At 38.8% G+C, this 17,789-nt stretch overlaps 1 protein-coding gene across 1 annotated transcript; it reads right to left on the minus strand.

Annotated features, from left to right (window-relative positions):
• Nucleotides 1–473: 473 nt before the first annotated feature.
• Nucleotides 474–13,422, minus strand: EIF5A2 (eukaryotic translation initiation factor 5A2). Its single transcript, XM_065876901.1, has 5 exons — nt 13,396–13,422; nt 12,514–12,713; nt 11,870–11,974; nt 1,296–1,427; nt 474–709 (listed from the first exon to the last, which is right to left on the minus strand). Exons 2-5 carry the CDS (start codon nt 12,676–12,678, stop codon nt 650–652), a joined length of 462 nt encoding a protein of 153 aa, XP_065732973.1. The 5' UTR covers nt 12,679–12,713; nt 13,396–13,422; the 3' UTR covers nt 474–649.
• Nucleotides 13,423–17,789: the final 4,367 nt, after the last annotated feature.

Here is a 17,789-nt window from a genome sequence, read left to right on the forward strand (position 1 = left end):
CTCTGTCAACCACAAGAAAGTACTAAAACCACCATAATATAGGTTATATTAAGTGTACCAGCAATTTGGCAAAGAACAGAATGACTGAGGTAATACAGGTGGGCTGCACATGGTTACTAAGATAACTGGCACTTTTTGATAACATGATTTTTGTTTAAGGATCTGTACTTGCCACACCCATGCTGAAACTCTGACAATTCCAATCCATAATCTACTTATTCTATGATATTAAGTTTGAAATTAATGCAGAGCAATTCAACTTAAATGTGGTGCTTCAATACCACTAGATGCTACATTGTTTGATTTAAAACCCTGGTTTATTTATCATTTAACTAAAATTTAGGAACGATTTGCTCAGACAAATCACATCTGCTGAAGCTATCTTGTCTGTTTCTTAGACTTACACACTGAAAACCACAGGAAAGTTATAGGAAAGACACCTACAAAATTTAAAAAAAAGAATTATACATCTTGATCATTTTTTTAAATTACGAATTGCCTGCAAAACTAACTCAGCACAATTTCAAAACAATTAAAAAAGAAATGAGGTTGCTTATGAACGCCATAGCTTTGGTGACAACTTGGAACCAAACTTTAGATCTGCAGTTGATCCAGACCTAAACATTTTGCTCATGCCTGATGTTCCCATTTATTTGCAGGGCTTTATGGCTACAGCACATTCTTCACTCATTGCACACATGACAGACACCTAGAAGGAAAAAAATGCAGGCAAAAATGTATTCAAAAGGCAATACATATATAAGATATAGTTAATTCATCATACATTGGATATTTGTGGATATTTTATACATATTGATTTTGTAAAGAGGTATTCCAAGATCAAATAATCTACTTTTTTTTAGTTTTCTAAAGCTAAATTTCTCAAATTGTGGTTTTTAAGAAAACTTCCAGGGAACAGGAGAATAAGAACTATAAATGTTTCAATACTTATTAGACGTTATACTTCTGAGAGTTATAACAAGATAAAGTAAGCCACCTTCACTCTTTAGTATTCCCATAACATCCTTTCTCATCCTTAAGAATAGTTCAGGCTGATCTTCAAAACAAATTCGGGATTGACAGTGTCTATGTAGTAAAAAATGAACTTTGATACTTTCTTTGGTAATGGCCATGGTAAAAGGTATCATGGGAAAACTGCCTAGTTCTAGAGATTATTTTCAACATTTCAGCAGTATTTAAAAGCTGTATTTCACATATAGTATTTTATGCTAACTAGTTTAGGTCAAAGTTTTTATAAAATGATTTAAAAAAAAAATCTCTCCATAGGTCTTTACCTGTACATCTTCACCTGCATTATATTTTCCTTCTATTTCTTTGCCTAGTTCACCTTCTGGCAGCTTAAGATCCTCACGAACTTCACCAGTTTCTGTCAGCAGGGAAAGGTAACCATCCTGAATGCATATCAGCTATTGAAAGAAATTATACCATTTGCATTGATTAGATGACACCCACTCCTTTGTAATTTTTACATAAATTGCCAATTATATTAATTTTTATAAGTACACAGTAATACATTAATACATTTTTGGTGCTTAAGAATGCTACACATACAAAAGCATAAAATAGGTACAGACAAAAAAATATAAGTTCATTCCTTCCTGCACTCTCCCCTCCCGCAAATCTCTAGGTTATTAAACAGTTTAGGCTTTTTTATAGAGTATCCTGAAGTTATGTACACAATATATAGTTGCTTTAAAAAAATAAATGAGATATTATAAGTATTTTTCAGCAAGTTGTTTTCACTTAATATATCTTAGAAATTTCTGTTTTGGAAAATATGAACCTACCTTAGTCTCTCTAATCACTTCACAACTGCAAAGTTATACTGTAACTGATTTAACCATTTTTTGTATTAATGGGCATAAAAGTTATTTTCAGTTTTTCATAATTACAAACAATGTGTTTTATAATTTGATTATGAACAAACTGAAGTGGAAAATTTTTGGTCTCCAGCTCACTGCCAACAACACTAGATTTTTTAAAAAAGAAAAACATTAGCTTGTTGATGACATTAATGAAACAAAACCAGTCATCAACTTAACCTGCAAAAAAGCACAGTATTGATATCATTGAATTTCTTTCATTACAGGTATGAGGAAACAGCCAGGCCACATTAATTTATTCTAAAAGCATGTATACCATCAGTGTGCCTAGAATTTTAAGTTTTTTTTTTAACTGGGGTATTATTGCTTTACAATGTTGTGTTAGTTTCTACTGTACAACGAAGTGGAGTTCCCTGTGCTATACAGCAGGTTCTCATTAGTTACCTATTTTATACATATTAGTTAGTATATATATGTCAATCCCAATCTCCCAATTCATCCCACCTGCCCTTTCCCCACTTGGTGTCCGTACATTTGTTCTCTACATCTGTGTCTCTATTTCTGTCTTGCATACAGGTTCATCTGTACCATTTTTCTAGATTCCACGTATATGCGTTAATATATGATATTTAGTTTTCTCTTTCTGACTTATTTCACTCTGTATGACAGTCTCTAGGTCCATCCACATCTCTACAAATGACCCAATTTTGTTCCTTTCTGTGGCTGAGTAATATTCCATTGTATACATGTACCACATCTTCTTCATCCATTCATCTGTCAATGGGCCTTTAGGTTGCTTCCATGACCTGGCTATTGTAAATAGTGCTGCAATGAACATTGGGGTGCATGTGTCTTTTTGAGTTATAGTTTTCTCTGGGTATATGCCCAGTAGTGGGATTGCTGGGTCATATGGTAATTCTATTTTTAGTTTTTTAAGGAACCTCCATACTGTTCTCCATAGTGGCTGTATCAATTTACGTTCCCACCAACAGTGCAAGAGGGTTCCCTTTTCTCCATACCCTCTCCAGCATTTATTGTTGTAGATTTTGTGATGATGGCCATTTTGACCGGTGTGAGGAGATACCTCACTGTAGTTTGGATTTGCTTTTCTCTAATAATTAGCGATGTTGAGCATCTTTTCATGTGCCTCTTGGCCATCTGTATGTCTTCTTTGGAGAAATGTCTATTTAAGTCTTCTGCCCATTTTTTGATTGCATTGTTTGTTTTTGTGATATTGAGCTGCATGAGCTGTTTGTATATTTTAGAGATTAATCCTTTGTCTGTTGCTTCATTTGCAATTATTTTCTCCCATTCTGGGAGTTCTCTTTTTTTTCTTTTTTTTTCCTGGGAGTTGTCTTTTTGTCTTGTTTATGGTTTCCTTTGCTGTGCAGAAGCTTTTAAGTTTCATTAGGTCCCATTTGTCTAACAGGTTTTATAAAAGGCAATCACCCATCATACCAGATGCTACCATTGACATACACAAAAAGAGTTAAAGACATGGTCCCTGGTCCCCTTTAGCCCCTATGACATAACACAGGCATACCACAGAGGTAGAGTTTCAAAGCTCTCCTCTATGGCACTACCAACTCTGGCAATGGCTTTCCACAGAAACCCCACCTACCACCGGAGATTTCAGTTTTTACACATGTCTACAATCTCAAAAACAAAAAACCATCCTACTGAGCCACCACAAACACTTTTAATTAATCTTTTGGTCACTCAAACATTTGTGAGGTAGTTGGTAGAAAAGCGGGAAGCAAGGAGGTTGAGTTGAGACAGAAGTGTAATTTTTAAACAATTAACCACAGGCTCATCTTTTTTTATTTCAGCTCTTTTAACAATTCCCTGAAGTAGAACTTGTCAATTTCAAGAGTTAAAGGTTCCCACTCCACTAGTGACTGAACCACATAAACCAAATAATAATACTGATATTTTGGTATTTATATGGTATTTTATTTTTTAAAGGGAATTAAATAAGCCATGGGATGAAATATAAAGCATTTCAAATACAAAAAGATACAGACATATTATAAAACATCTAAAATATATATTTATAAATATTAAAATAAATTGCTATAAGAAATAAAATTTAAAATTTCAAAAATAAACTAAGCTACAGAAAAGTAAAATTAAATAATAAAAGTGAATTATTTGGTCTTAAATAAATTATTTAAAAATTTTCAGATATTGAGAAAAGTTGCAAAAATAATGCAATGAAATCCTTTATCTTTTACCTAGATTTACTCTTTGTTAACATTTAACCACATGTGCTATTTTTCCCTCTCTGTATATATGGAATATATAAAATGCATACCATACACATTCTTATTCTTTTCTTATTTTTGCTGAACCATTTGAGAGTAAGTTTCAAACATCATGACTCTTCAGCAATAATACTTCAGTGTGTTTTTCCCAAGGACATATTCTTACATAGCCACAGTTTATTTTTCAAAATCAGGAAATTCAATATTGCTAACATATTATTCAATATATAGTCCATATTCAAATTTGCCAATTGTCCCAATATTGTCTTCAATAACAATTTTTCCCTTTCAACTCCAGGATCATGCCTTGTATTTATTTGGCTGTCATGTCAGTTTAGTCTCTTAATTTGGAACAGTTCCTGACCCTTTGTGTTGCATGACATTGACATTTTTGATGAGCACAGGTTCACTGTATTATAGAATGTTGCTCAGTTTGAGTTTGTTTTCTAATGAGTCAGCTAGCGCATTTTTGGAAGGATTACTACATATATGATGTGTCCTCAGAGTATCACATCAAGAGGCAAATTATGTCACTATGTCCTATTACTGGTGATATTAACTTTGATCACCTGGCTAAGGTAGTATCTGCAAGATTTTTCCTCACTCAAGGTACCACTTCCCCTTTTGTAATTTTCAATCTTGAAAAAAAAAGGTAACGGTGTCATTTTTGTGTTTCAAGCATATTTCTGTGCAACTTTTTCAATCTTCCCTCAAAGCCCTCTCTGACGCTGTAGAGCTGGAAGGAGAGGATGGTAAGAAAACAGTTATAAGTCAATTCTAAATATTTCCTTTTGATTCTTCACCTGTAAGCAATCTACTTATTTGATAACTTTGAGATGTTTATGAACAATTTTTTTCTTTGGTAGAGAGAGCAATCATTTTGCTAATAGCAAGCAAGGAGACAGGAGAGGGCAGAGTCAGAAAACTTGTAATAGAGGAGTCAGACATGCAGTGGTGTAGCAAGCTGCTGAATGACATTTGAAATTATACCATACACCCAAAATAGTAGTACCAGAATGTGGTATCTGTCATTTCCTACGAAAAGAATCCAATGTATGGTGCTATTTCTCTCCATAGGGCTCCTGGGAAAATGGATAATTCCAGGTCCACAGTAGGAAGTATACAAGATCAGAAAGCATGGTGCTATTAAAGACCACTAGGTCCATATCAAAGGGGTTCAGGAGCTAACCAGAATAAGGTCTGGAATAAAGAAAGAACAATTTGATAATCAATAATGATAATAACTACAATGGATTGAAACATAAATGTGTTTAAATGCTTGAGTTCATAGTGAAAAAAAAATTTCACTGGTCATCTTCAGTAGATGCCAGGAAACCAGCTAATTTTGAAAACTGGTACTTAAAGGAAAAGAATCAAGTATTTATATTGGCTTTCCTATTATACACTGTACCACAGGGTAAACAAAAAAGCTGAAGGAAACCTTCTCTTATAGAAGTGTTCTGGCTTTTAAAGAAAAAAAAAGTAACAGATGATTACTTTGTCTCCTTTAATAAATTAATGGATTGAGGCAATTATATATCTAATAACATCACAAAAAAAGAAACCATCAGGGGCTTCCCTCATGGCGCAGTGGTTAAGAATCTGCCTGCCAGTGCAGGGGACATGGGTTTGAGCCCTGGTCCAGGAAGGTCTCACATGCCGCAGAGCAACTAAGCCCTCGTGCCACAACTACTGAGCCTGCGCTCTAGAGCTCACAAGCCACAACTACTCAGCCCACGTGCCATAACTACTGATGTCCGTGCGCCTAGAGCCTGTGCTCTGCAACAAGAGCAGCCAGAATGAGAAGCCTGAGCACGGCAACGCAGAGTAGCCTCCGCTCACCACAACTAGAGAAAGCCCACACACAGCAACGAAGACTCAATGCAGCCAAAAATAAATTTAAAAAAATTAAAAAAAAAAAAAGAAACCATCAGACTCATTTACTTGATGGTTGCACAGAATATCACCTATGGAGTAATTTTTGTTAAAGAAAAGAAGAAGAAAATAAAAATCTAAACTGGATCTGATCAAGTCTGTACATCTAATTATCAATTTTCAGGAAATATATGGGACAAAGGAAATGCAATTAGCAAAATACAGACTGCGCGGAAGTCTACAGAACAACTTATCTAGTTTCTTCATCAAAAATGGAGGGGAAGAGAGAGAGAGAGAGGGAGAAAGAAGGAAGGGAGGAAAGAGAGGGAAGAGAGGCTCAAATGCATGTCTGAGAGAGGAGAACCTATAAAGTAGATTTAAGAGATACCTCAACCAATTTCAACGCGTGGACTTTTATTTAGGTCCTGATTTAGAAAAACTGTAAAACAAAAACAGTAACTATCACATCTGAAAAAGCAAAACGCAAACAAAAAAACAAAGACAATTAGGAAAATGTAGATATTGATTGGATATTTGAAGATATTAAGGAATTACTAATTTTGGGGGTGCCACAGTATGCTTTCTGTTTTTTACAGCCCATACCTTTTAAAAATGCGTAGCAAAATTATTTGCAGATGAAATGATAAATGATATAATATCTGGGATTAGCTTCAAAATAACCAAGAGGTAGAGGGTACAGGAAATAAAAATAGATGGTGGGGTACAGATGAAACAAGATTGGTTATGTACTGATAATTGTGGAAGGTGGATGATGGGTACGTGAGGTTCATCAGATTTTGAAAATGTTCACAATAAAAAGTAAAAAAGAAAAATGGGGGCTTCCCTGGTGGCGCAGTGGTTGAGAGTCCGCCTGCTGATGCAGGGGACATGGGTTCGTGCCCCGGTCCGGGAAGATCCCACATGCCGCGGAGCGGCTGGGCCCGTGAGCCGTGGCTGCTGAGCCTGCGCGTCCGGAGCCTGTGCTCCGCAACGGGAGAGGCCACAACAGTGAGAGGCCCGCGTACCACAAAAAAAAAAAAAAAAGAAAAATGCTATGGTATATCAGAATTCTAGAAAGAGCACTATAACCACTAAATAGTTGGGGGTACAGGGAGCTGAGGAAGCAAAGCATGAACTCAAAGGAAGGATATGGGGAGAGTAAGTGACTGCAGATTCTATCCATGATGTGGTCTGGTAAGAAAGAACATGAAAAAGGAGAATTATGGGGGAACTTTTTTGCTTGTATTTGTATTATTGGTATACAACAGAAGAAGGCTGGAGAAGGAATAGCATCATTACAGGTGGCTTAGCCCTAATTCCTGAATTTAATTTTATTTCTCAATCTATTTCAAAACAGTCAGACTTTTAGGTAAGACCTCCTCCTTTCTCCTTCTTCCTTTTCCTCTTCCCGCAGCACTCTCAAACTACTTCTTTAGAGCTGCTGGTCCCTGGGGTGAACTGAATGTTTGATCATTGTTATCAGACAACACAAGGAAATAACACTATCATCAACTAGAGTGTTATCTGACACACCAAGCCATAAAGTTGGGTATGCACAGCAGCACTCCATCATCAAGTAGAAGCTGCATATGTGAGATCAACTTGAGCAGCCCCTGAAAGCACCAACAAGTTGTATGAGACTTGGAAGCACCTTCTTCCGCAACATCCACAATTTCTCCCGCAACTTGTACCAATGACTTTGTGGGGAGTTCCCTATTACCACCTGACTGAAAAACAAAATTCAGAATGGTTTCTAGATGGTTATGCGTAGTCTGATGAAACTATTCAGAGGTGGCCCTGAAAGACAGTGGGGATGAGAACTTCCTGTACTGGACTTGAAAGAAGAGAGAACCAAAGGTTTGGATTTACACTGATTATGGGCAAGGGCTAAGAGTATGGATGGAAGGTCAACAAAACTGAAAGAAAAAGATGGGAAAATTGCTGACAATAAGGTCTGGGAAAGTGGTACGCAGAGGGTCCTCTCCAAATAGTTAGAGAATGTGTCCATATAAATGCTTACCAAGGGGACATGCTACCGAGGAGGCAGACAATTAGGTGACAAGATGATTCTACCTGTGAATGTCATTTAGCTTCTTTTTGTAGTCTTCCCAGTCCTTGTTCAATTGGCTCACGAACAATTGGCCACCGTGGCATGGGCTCAATGACACTGGTTTTCTCTCACCAAGGCTGATCTGACTACAGCCACTGCTGGTACCTCATAGCAGAGACCAATACAGAGTCCCTGCTACGGCACCATTTCCCCGGGGGGAAGAGCCAGCTACCTGGTAACATTGTACGCCCTCCATCATGGAAGAGGCAGCAGTTTGTGCTCACTGTAAGAGATCCTTACTCCACATATAAACCTGCCTTTGCTGCCTGCAGTGCTTCTGCTAAAATCTCATGTGTGGATTTGTAAACTGTCACATTACTGTCAGTACCTCACATAGTATCATTTCTGGCTAAAAAATTCATTTAACAGGCAAAATAAAAAGACAACAGGACAATGCTCAGAGAATTCACTGGTCCATGTCCTCCATCATTCTAAGACAGTTTGCCTGTGTGCATTTGCCTATTGAAGACTCATCTTTGCCTCCTGCTGAATGACACACTCTGGGCCTGGGTGCTATTTTACAGGTTAAATATATTCCGATATATGGTACTATTTCTCCCATAGGTAGAATACACAGGTCTAGGAACCAAAGGTAGGAGACTCTTCTCACTATTACCCTTAATGATACTGTAGCAAAATATCTGTTTCTTGTGTCTGCAGTACTGGGATCTGCTGGTTTAGAGGTTTTCTACTCCAAAGAAAGACTGCTTTTACCAGGGAACACAAAGATTCCACAGAACAGGTATAAATTATAAAAAGACTTTAGGCACAAGGAATTCATAGCATCATTATTTTCTTTGTCGTTCTATTTTAGTTGCAACAACAAAATTCAACTCCATATCCAAAAGACATACCACTTATTTGAAGAATATACTAGGATTTAATATTCACAGTTTTGGCAATTCATCAATAATCCAAAGATGCACAATATACACTTTAACATGTCCTGTAGTGATTAGTTTTCCTTCTGAAAAGTGGTCTTTAAATGACAGGTTAAACTTTAGTAAATGCAGAAAAGGCATTCAACTTGTGATGTAGTGCACAGGAACACAGAACTTTCTAAAGAAATATGACTCAAGTGCGTACCAGAGTTTGAACAAGTGTTTCTATATTTAAGAGTCTGGGGATTCCCAAAGGTGTCTGGGTGTATTTGTATTTTACACCATCAGTGAGCCCCAGATAACCATAACTACTTTTGGGAGAAGTGATAGAAATTAGCAATTCCAATCCAAGTTACATCTTGGGATGGAATTCAGGAGACAATTTTCCCTTCATTCTGAACTTATGTTAAAATATGTAAAATTAAAATTATAAATATTGATACATTTCTTTTCCTAAACAAAGACTTACTTTTTAATTATTATAGTGAACAGATATATATATTTCACTTTAGCTGACTGTCAAACTGGAACTTGAAATACTGAATTCAGCAAATACAAAGGACTACAGGTAGCTAAATAATAAGTAGAAATTTAATCAAGGCACTTGGAAAGGTGAGTGAAGACCACTGTAGGACAATAAATATAACTGGAAAGGCTCATGGAACTAATTTTTTTTAATGAACAGAAATAAGTATTCTATGGTGACTTGATAATGAAGGGATGTGATCACTGAGTGCTCACTCTGCAAGGCACTATTCTAAGAATTAACTAATTAAACCTCACAGTGATTCCATGAGGAGTTTATTATTCTTATCCTTATTTTATAAAGAAAGGCAGGTGAGAGATTAAATAACTTGCCAACCAAGGTCATGCAGTTAGTAAGTGCCAAAGCAAGGATCTGGACCCAGACTGTTAGGCTTGAGTCATTCTCTGATCCGCTCTGGAACACAGACTACATACCAAAGGCTGGGACTACGGCGAGGCAGGTGAGGCACTTGTCTTGGGTGCAAAATTTAAGGTGGCACGCGCACACACACACACACACACCCATCAGTGATCAGGTTAATGTAATATTTTTAAAAATTAGAATAAATTCTATAATGAACAAAATATTAGACAGGATCAGGCCCCTGTGTGGCTTGGCATTGTTTCTGGTACTGTCTTTATTTAAAATTTTGTGCTTGAGGCAAGGGCCTCACTCATCTCATACCCCTCATCCTAGTCCAGGTCCTGCTTTATCTCAAAATAAAACCCAAACCAAAATTTTCCTTTATGTTAAATCTTGAGCTCCAATCAATGACTGGCTAATTTGATCACTGTAGTAGTCATCTGAACTACTTATACCATCTTTCTGAAACACTCAAGGGCAAAAGCTTTGTATACTGAATGAATATTAATGAATATTGAATATTCAAAGCATTCACACGTTAAGGATGAAAACAGAAATCTATTTTTGGCAAAAGAAAATTCTATGCTTAGCTTTAGTTGGCTGTACTATCTTTACCTCATTGAGTAATCATGTATGCATTTAACAAATGTTTATTGAGCATCCACTATATGCCATGTCTAAATTAGGTGCTCCAAGGATAATGGAATGATTAAGTGAAGTTTTTATACAGAAAAAGGGGAAGCAGAAAAAAAAAACTACTTTGAGGGAATTATGGAGGACATTTTCTCATTAATCTTCATATTATCCCTCCTTTGTAGATGAGAAAACTGAGGCTCAGAGAGGTTGCGTAATTTGTCCAACATCACCCAGCTTGAAAGTGGCAGAACTAGATCAAAACTCAGATCTGCCTGACTTAAAAAAAACCTTGCTATTATTATACTAAGACAATTCAAATTTCTATGAAGACTTCAAAGCAACCTAGAAAACATTTGTAAGTGGGAAAATGAAAACATAAAACTGCTTACTAGATTAAAACTGTGCAAAAATATGTTTACATATGGACAAAAAGTAAAAGGAAATCATTGGATAATTGCAGTTAATGGTGCCATTCTTTAAAAATTATACAACACAATATGAGGTATAGAAAGGAACAAGTTTAAATTGGGTAAAACGAATTCGAGTGTCACACTTGTATTTTTCACTATGTAAAATGAAAAGAGTTCTATATATAGTATGCTTGATAAAGAAATTGCAGACTTTCAAGAAAGACTTTAGTTATGATTAATCTGAGCTCCCACATTCTATGAGGTCAGTGGTTTGGTTACCATCAATACTCCAAACAAGAAAACGCTATCATTAAACATGACTTATCCAAATGCATAACTGGAACTAAAACTTGCAGTTTATACCTATAATTTAACAAAAGGTCACAGCATGGTCACTGAATACAAATAAAACAATTACGAAGTTTTTGTATTTTCTTCACCATATTCAGTGACCATACACCTTATCCTTTGTGTTTATGGTTTTCAACTTATTTCCCTATTTAAGAATACCAAATTCTGACACACATTCACTAATACACACAAATTTGGTTGGTGGAACATGAATTCCAACAATTTCTTGAGAGTCTTAGGTCTGGTAAGGGAAAAGAAATACCTGGAAAGTATTTACAACAAAGAGAAATAATTTACAACAAGGAAAATAGTAATTTTACTAAACACTGGACTCACAATATGGAGTCACTTGATTTGAGAAATAATAAGTGTTCAAATTTTTTAAAATGCAAGAATGTTAAAAAGTGGCAAACTAGCAGTCATCCTAGATAAGGTACCAAGTGTTAAATAGCACTATCTATTTCTCCAATTTCTAAAATAAGTGGTACTTAACAATTGGTTAGAAAAACCTACAAAACTACTTGTGGGTTTTATTAAATTACAATGGACCGTAGAAAATATTTGCACCTTCAGGAAACAAGCAGCATTCTAAAGGAAATTAGAACTTACTTGATAATCATTTCTCTTAATATTTGGAACATCCATGTTGTGAGTAGAAGGGCAAATATCTTCATATTTTTTGCCCGTGAAAATATCAATTCCAACAAGGTGAACCTAATAGAGACGGGAGAACAGGAAACTGTTTAATCTTTGCCAAGATATCACTCATTACATACACAGACGCATAATACTAAAGCTGATTATGACAGATTCTTTCTCCTTCCAAGGTCATCTAATTTTACTTTCTTAAAAAAAAATGTAGTGGTCATACAACTGAGAAGCAGTGAACTAAACAGTATGATGACATATCAAGACCCAATATCATATAGTCTAGTAATTCAATCATAAGAGTGATTAAGAACAATGAATTTAGGTTCGTTAGAATGTTAGAACAGGTTTTCTCATTTGTAAACTGAATAGATTGTCTAAGTCACTAGGATTCAGGAAAGTTTCAGTTCCCAGTTAATGAAACATTATAAGGGCCCAAGAAGGAAATGTTACCTTTCAGTATTCAAATAGCTGATCACCCAGTAATTGTGGGAAGAAAAAAAAGAGTGTCATTATACACTTATAACTACAGAAACCTCATCTTCTGTAATGGAATACAAATGATCAAAATCCCAACACCAAGAAAGACCTGGAAGGGCATTTACCTTCGCATGACCGTGCTTTCCAGTTTTGGAAGTTGACATCTCCACTATTTTGCATGGTCGTCCTTTGAGCACCACGAAGCCGTTTTTGCGCAGGGCCGAACACTGCATAGGGTAAGTGCTGGAAGCCCCAGCATCTCCAGTAGTGAAATCAATTTCGTCCGCCATGGTGGGCTGGGGAGATGGTTGCTTTTCTGAGGATACTATGCAAAAAGTTTGTTTGCTTTTTAACAACTGGCATGCAGGCAGGGAAACGCCTCATTTCGGAGAGGTTACGAGCCACGCATCATGGATCTATTATTTTTGCATTTATAGAACACCCACCCAGAATAGTGGGGACTTTCTAACTCCGGCCTTACAAACTTTTCCATCCTTCGGTGGAGAGGTGGGAGGGAAGTCGCAGAAGAGCTCGTTGAGGGGGGGGGATACCCGCCCAGGGCGCTCACCCGCGCTGGGGGCAGCAAATCCCGGCCCCACCGTCCCACTGCAGGAGGAGCCGGTGACTTTCCCGCACCGCGCCGCGCCTCCCGGCCCTCCGCCGCCGCCCGGATCCTCACTGCGGGGGGCCCAGCCCAGGCCTCATGTCCCCACGAAGGATGGAGATAGCAGGACCTGGCCAGCAGCACCTGGCCCTCGGGCAGCGGGAGCGCACTTCTCCCCCCAGCCCGCAGCGCCGTCACTTCGACCTCTCAGACGCCCCCTGTCCTGCCGGAATCCCCGGCCCGGCCCGGCGCCTCACGGGCCTGAGCCTTGGCGGGTCCCGCGCTCGCCTCGGTCCCCCTTCCATCCTTCCTCCTCTCCACGGTCGGGGCTCGGCTCCGGCCGCCTTCCCCGGCCCTGCCTCGCTCCGGTCGCAGCCCCACCACCTTTTCCCAGAGTCTTCACCTTTCAGCAGGGAAAGAGCGCCTTTCGCCTGCGTAACCGCGCCAGTCTCCCACAGCTGCGGCGGCGGCAGCGGTGGCGACCTCGGCAGTTCCAAGACACGGGGCGGGGCCGCCACACTTCCCACACCCCGGCCTCCCCGCCCTTTTCCCGCCCCCACATCAGCCCTACTTCCGGGATAGGTCCCGGCGCGTCATAGGCACCGCCCTCTCGCGCTATCATTGGCTACAAGGTTCCCGAGGCCCCTCCCAGTCACGTGAAGAGCGCCCTGGCAACCCCACGTGCTGCGGATTAGTGCACTTCCGGCGTGAAGAGCACTTTCTGGAGTTCGGTTGCTGAGGGTAAACTAGCCGGCAAGGAAACTTGCTCCCTCAAACTTTTAGGTTCGTTACGTTCGGGTCCCAGTCGAAGTTAATGGGAACCAAGCCACGCACTCGGTGGCCCTTGACGTCAGGTGCGTGGCGGTTGTCATGTGACGGCTGCCAGAACTCGCGACGCATGGGCCTTCAACGGTTGTGCCTCGTGACTGTGGAGGGAACTTTGTGTTCCAACTTCTGGCCCAACTTGCAGGCATACTTGGCGTTGAAGACCATGCTTCTTCCTCGAGGAAGAGCGCGAGTGCAGTATTTTATTACGTGGCTCCTGCTGTGGGTTTTGCGGGGGACCCTAGCCACCCGTGATGAGATTCCAGCAGCCACTGCCGCTGCCGCTCCGCCAGGATCCACCGTGCTCCCAGGGGTGGGAACTCCTGAGACGTCCACGACCTAAAAAGCAGCGGTGAAATGACCTAACTAACTCTTCACATCAGAGGCTGTTATGGAGTTTTGGAGGCAAATGGGTGTCTGACTCCTACCGCATTGTCCAGACGAAAGATGTTCTGCCAGACACAGCTCTTCCTCCTGGCATTGGCATTCCTTTGAGTTTGAGGTATGTCCGTACCTCATTAGACCAGTTGGGTTGTCTTGGAATCAATGTGGAGCCAATAGCGACTTGAACAGGATTAGGATCGAGATTCTTAGAAAGAGATGCGTTCTCCTTTTCTCAGTGGTTTCACAACCCACCACATTCTCCTACCTTGGAGAGGTGACCTTTACCCCAGTTTATGTGGCCCTGTGACTTTGTATTGCTGTCTCATGAAAAATCCCATTTCTCACTTTCCTATGTGGCTCTAAGTTTTTTCACAGGTATTTCACACATATTGTCTAATCTAACCTTTACAATAAGTAAGTGAACTCTCTAAACTGAGCTCAGCCTCTACCTAATATGTGAAAGAGCCAGATTAGAACCCTGGTTCATGAGTCCACTCTGCTTTTCCTTACACCACCTAACCTTTCCCTATTATTATTAGGACAGTTACAAATATTTAAAGAGTATTTATGTAAGCAGGTAGTGCATTATTCCTTTAATTTTGACTGTTACTCCTTTTTTAACTTCAAATTTACTAAGTTATAACTTATACAAAGTGGAATTTACCCTTTTTAGTTCTATGAGTTTTGAAAAACATAGGCAGCTAAGTAACTACCACTATAATCCTATAAACAAGATATAGGATATTTCCCTCATTTCAGAAGTTTCTTTGTGCCTCTTTGTGGTCAGTCCCCTCCCGCCACACCCAGCCCCCAGCAACCATTAGCAACTACTCTTTAGTCTACATTTTCAGTTGTGGAAAAAGGCAGAGAAAAGTTGAGTAATTTGCCCCAAATTACACATCTAGCGAGTCAGAGAGCCAGGATTGAACTCTAAGGCAGTTTGGCTCCACAATCACTGCTACCACCATATACTACCACATGCTGCCTATATACCACCATATATTGCATTCACACAAGATTTGGATTTGGTCGAATGATCCAGCGTCATTCATTCAATATAGCTGATTCTAGTAAAGTTGCTGGAACATTGAATTAGCAAATACTGAACTATTGCTACTAGTGGAAGTACATAGTACGTTCCTGTGAGCATGACAACATTTTGGTCAGCTAATATATAATCTTGCTTTATGTGTGTTTCTGTTTGAAGACACTTTATTTAATATATATTGGTTCATTAACATTTAACTCACAGCCAACAGCACTGTAATTCATACCGAAAGGAAGCTTATCTAACACATATTTGTTCTCTGTAAGGCACATTACAGCCTTCATGTGCTTAGAAACACTAGACAGCACTTCAGTACTATGCTTGGGGACCATTTTATATAGCCAAGTCATCAACAGAAGTCACAAAAATGTGAAAAGTGGCACTAATAGACTGTGAAAAGAGCGCTTGTTTACAGTTTGATAGCTCAAACAAGAAGGCAGAGCATTGCCTTGTTTGACCTGGCTAGGAAAATGTGTATTGGATGACTCAAATCTTCTGCTATTCTGTGAATGTCCACAAATGACCATGAAAGCACAGTGAGTATTGATTTTGGGGTTACAAGTAAATTTTAGTGACTAGGCATATTCACAAATACGGAATCCATGAAAAATGAGGATTGACTTTTTAGCTTAGCGCTCTCAGCACTGGAATTACTCTGTGGACCAAGATAGCCCCTTGTTCATTAGATGCTTGCTGACCAGTGCAGGATACCATCTAGCAATTTTAACAGATAGAATACTGCTAAAGAAATAACTACAGGGTGCTGGAATAAAGGGCTTGGTCGTCCTCATCTGGTCTAGGTATTGTCCAATTGAAGTATAATGCAAGCAACATGTAATTTTGAGTTTTATTTTAGCCACATAAAAAAGTAAAAAAGATGAAATTAATTTCAATAATATATTTTATTTAAGCCAATACATTCAAAATATTATTTCACATATCACCAATAGAAAAATTATTAGTAAGATAATTTTACATTTCTTATACTAAGCCTTCAAAATCTGCTATAGATTACATCTCAATTAAGACTAGCCATATTCAAGTGCACAATAGCTGTGTGTGACTGGTGGCTACCATATCGAACAGCACAGGTCAAGAAGATTTAAAGATTACTTCTCTGGGGGTGATATCTTAATTTGAGATCTGAAAAATGAGTGAAAGCAATGAGGAGGAGTTTGGAAATGTCATTTTAGGCAAAAGGATTGGGAGTACAAAGGCCTATAGGTGTCAGAATTGTGGCATCATCCTGGACTGCATATGGTTTAGTGTGACTGGTATGTACTCTAATAAGAAATGGGTGAATTTGGATTTTCTCCCAAAGGCAATAGAGAAACAGTGAAATGGTACATAAGAAAATGACAAGAACATATTTTTTATTTAGAAAGACCATTCTGGTTGTGATAAGGAGAATTTTTAAAGGGGAGAAAATATTGGAAATATGAAACCAATTAGGAAGAAATAGTTAATGTTGGTGAACAAAGGTGGTGGCTATGAAAATATAGAGAAGACAGATTCAAGAGAATTGTAAGAGAAAATGGAAAGAATGTCATAATTAATTGAATGTTGAGGGTCAAAAGGGAAGGGAGACACAGGATGTGAAGAAGAGGAAAGAGTCAAATTACAAACTGGAAAGATGGTGGCACCATTTGTTTAGATAGAAAATATAAGAGAAAAAACAAGTTTCCAGGGAAAATTGAGTTCACTTTTAGGTAGATCAAGTTTAAGTTCCTGTGGGAGAGAGTTATATGTTAAATAGAGATGGACATATGTGAATCATCAGTATATAGATGGTGATTAATGCTAAAGCAAGAGACTCACAGCTTTAAGGACACAGACTGAAAGTGAAGGGATGGAGAAAGATATTCCATGAAAATGGAAACCAAAATAAATCTGGGGTAGCTGTACTTAGACAAAATAGACTTTAAGACGAAGACTGTAATAAGAGGAAAAGAAAGTCATATAATGATATCAGAGTCAATCCTAGAAAATGGACTAACATTGGTAAATATTTATGCACCCAGCATGGGAGCACCTAAATATATAAGACAACTATTAACAGACCTAAAGGGAGGAGTAGACAGCAATACAATAATAGTAGGGGACTTCAATATCCCACATTCACAGTGGATAGATGATCCAGACAGAAAACAAATAAGGAGACATTGGACTAAAACTACACGTTTGGGGCTTCCCTGGTGGCGCAGTGGTTGAGACTCTGCCTGTCGACGCAGGGGACACGGGTTTGTGCCCTGGTCCGGGAGGATCCCACATGCCGCGGAGCGGCTGGGCTCGTGGGCCATGGCCGCTGAGCCTGCGCATCCGGAGCCTGTGCTCCGCAACGGGAGAGGCCATAAAAGTGAGAGGCCCGTGTACCACAAAAAAAACAAAACAAAAACAAAAAAAACTACACGTTTGACCCGATGGACTTAACAGTTACAAAACATTCCACCTGATAGCAGAAAACACATTCTCCTCAAGAACACGTGGACCATTCCTTAGGATGGATAAACATATCCATCAAAGGCCACAAAACAAATCTT

This window comes from Phocoena phocoena, chromosome 4, assembly GCF_963924675.1.
Source record: "Phocoena phocoena chromosome 4, mPhoPho1.1, whole genome shotgun sequence".
NCBI lineage: Eukaryota > Metazoa > Chordata > Mammalia > Artiodactyla > Phocoenidae > Phocoena > Phocoena phocoena.

Excerpts from the sequence above, each read along its gene's own strand:
- EIF5A2 (XM_065876901.1), bottom strand. The coding sequence starts at position 12,678 with ATGGCGGACGAAATTGATTTCACTACTGGAGATGCTGGGGCTTCCAGC. Across the intron at positions 11,975-12,513 it reads GAAAGCACGGTCATGCGAAG|GTTCACCTTGTTGGAATTGA; the intron begins GTAAATGCCCTT and ends CGTCTCTATTAG. Across the intron at positions 710-1,295 it reads ATGCAGGTGAAGATGTACAG|GTGTCTGTCATGTGTGCAAT; the intron begins GTAAAGACCTAT and ends TTTTCCTTCTAG.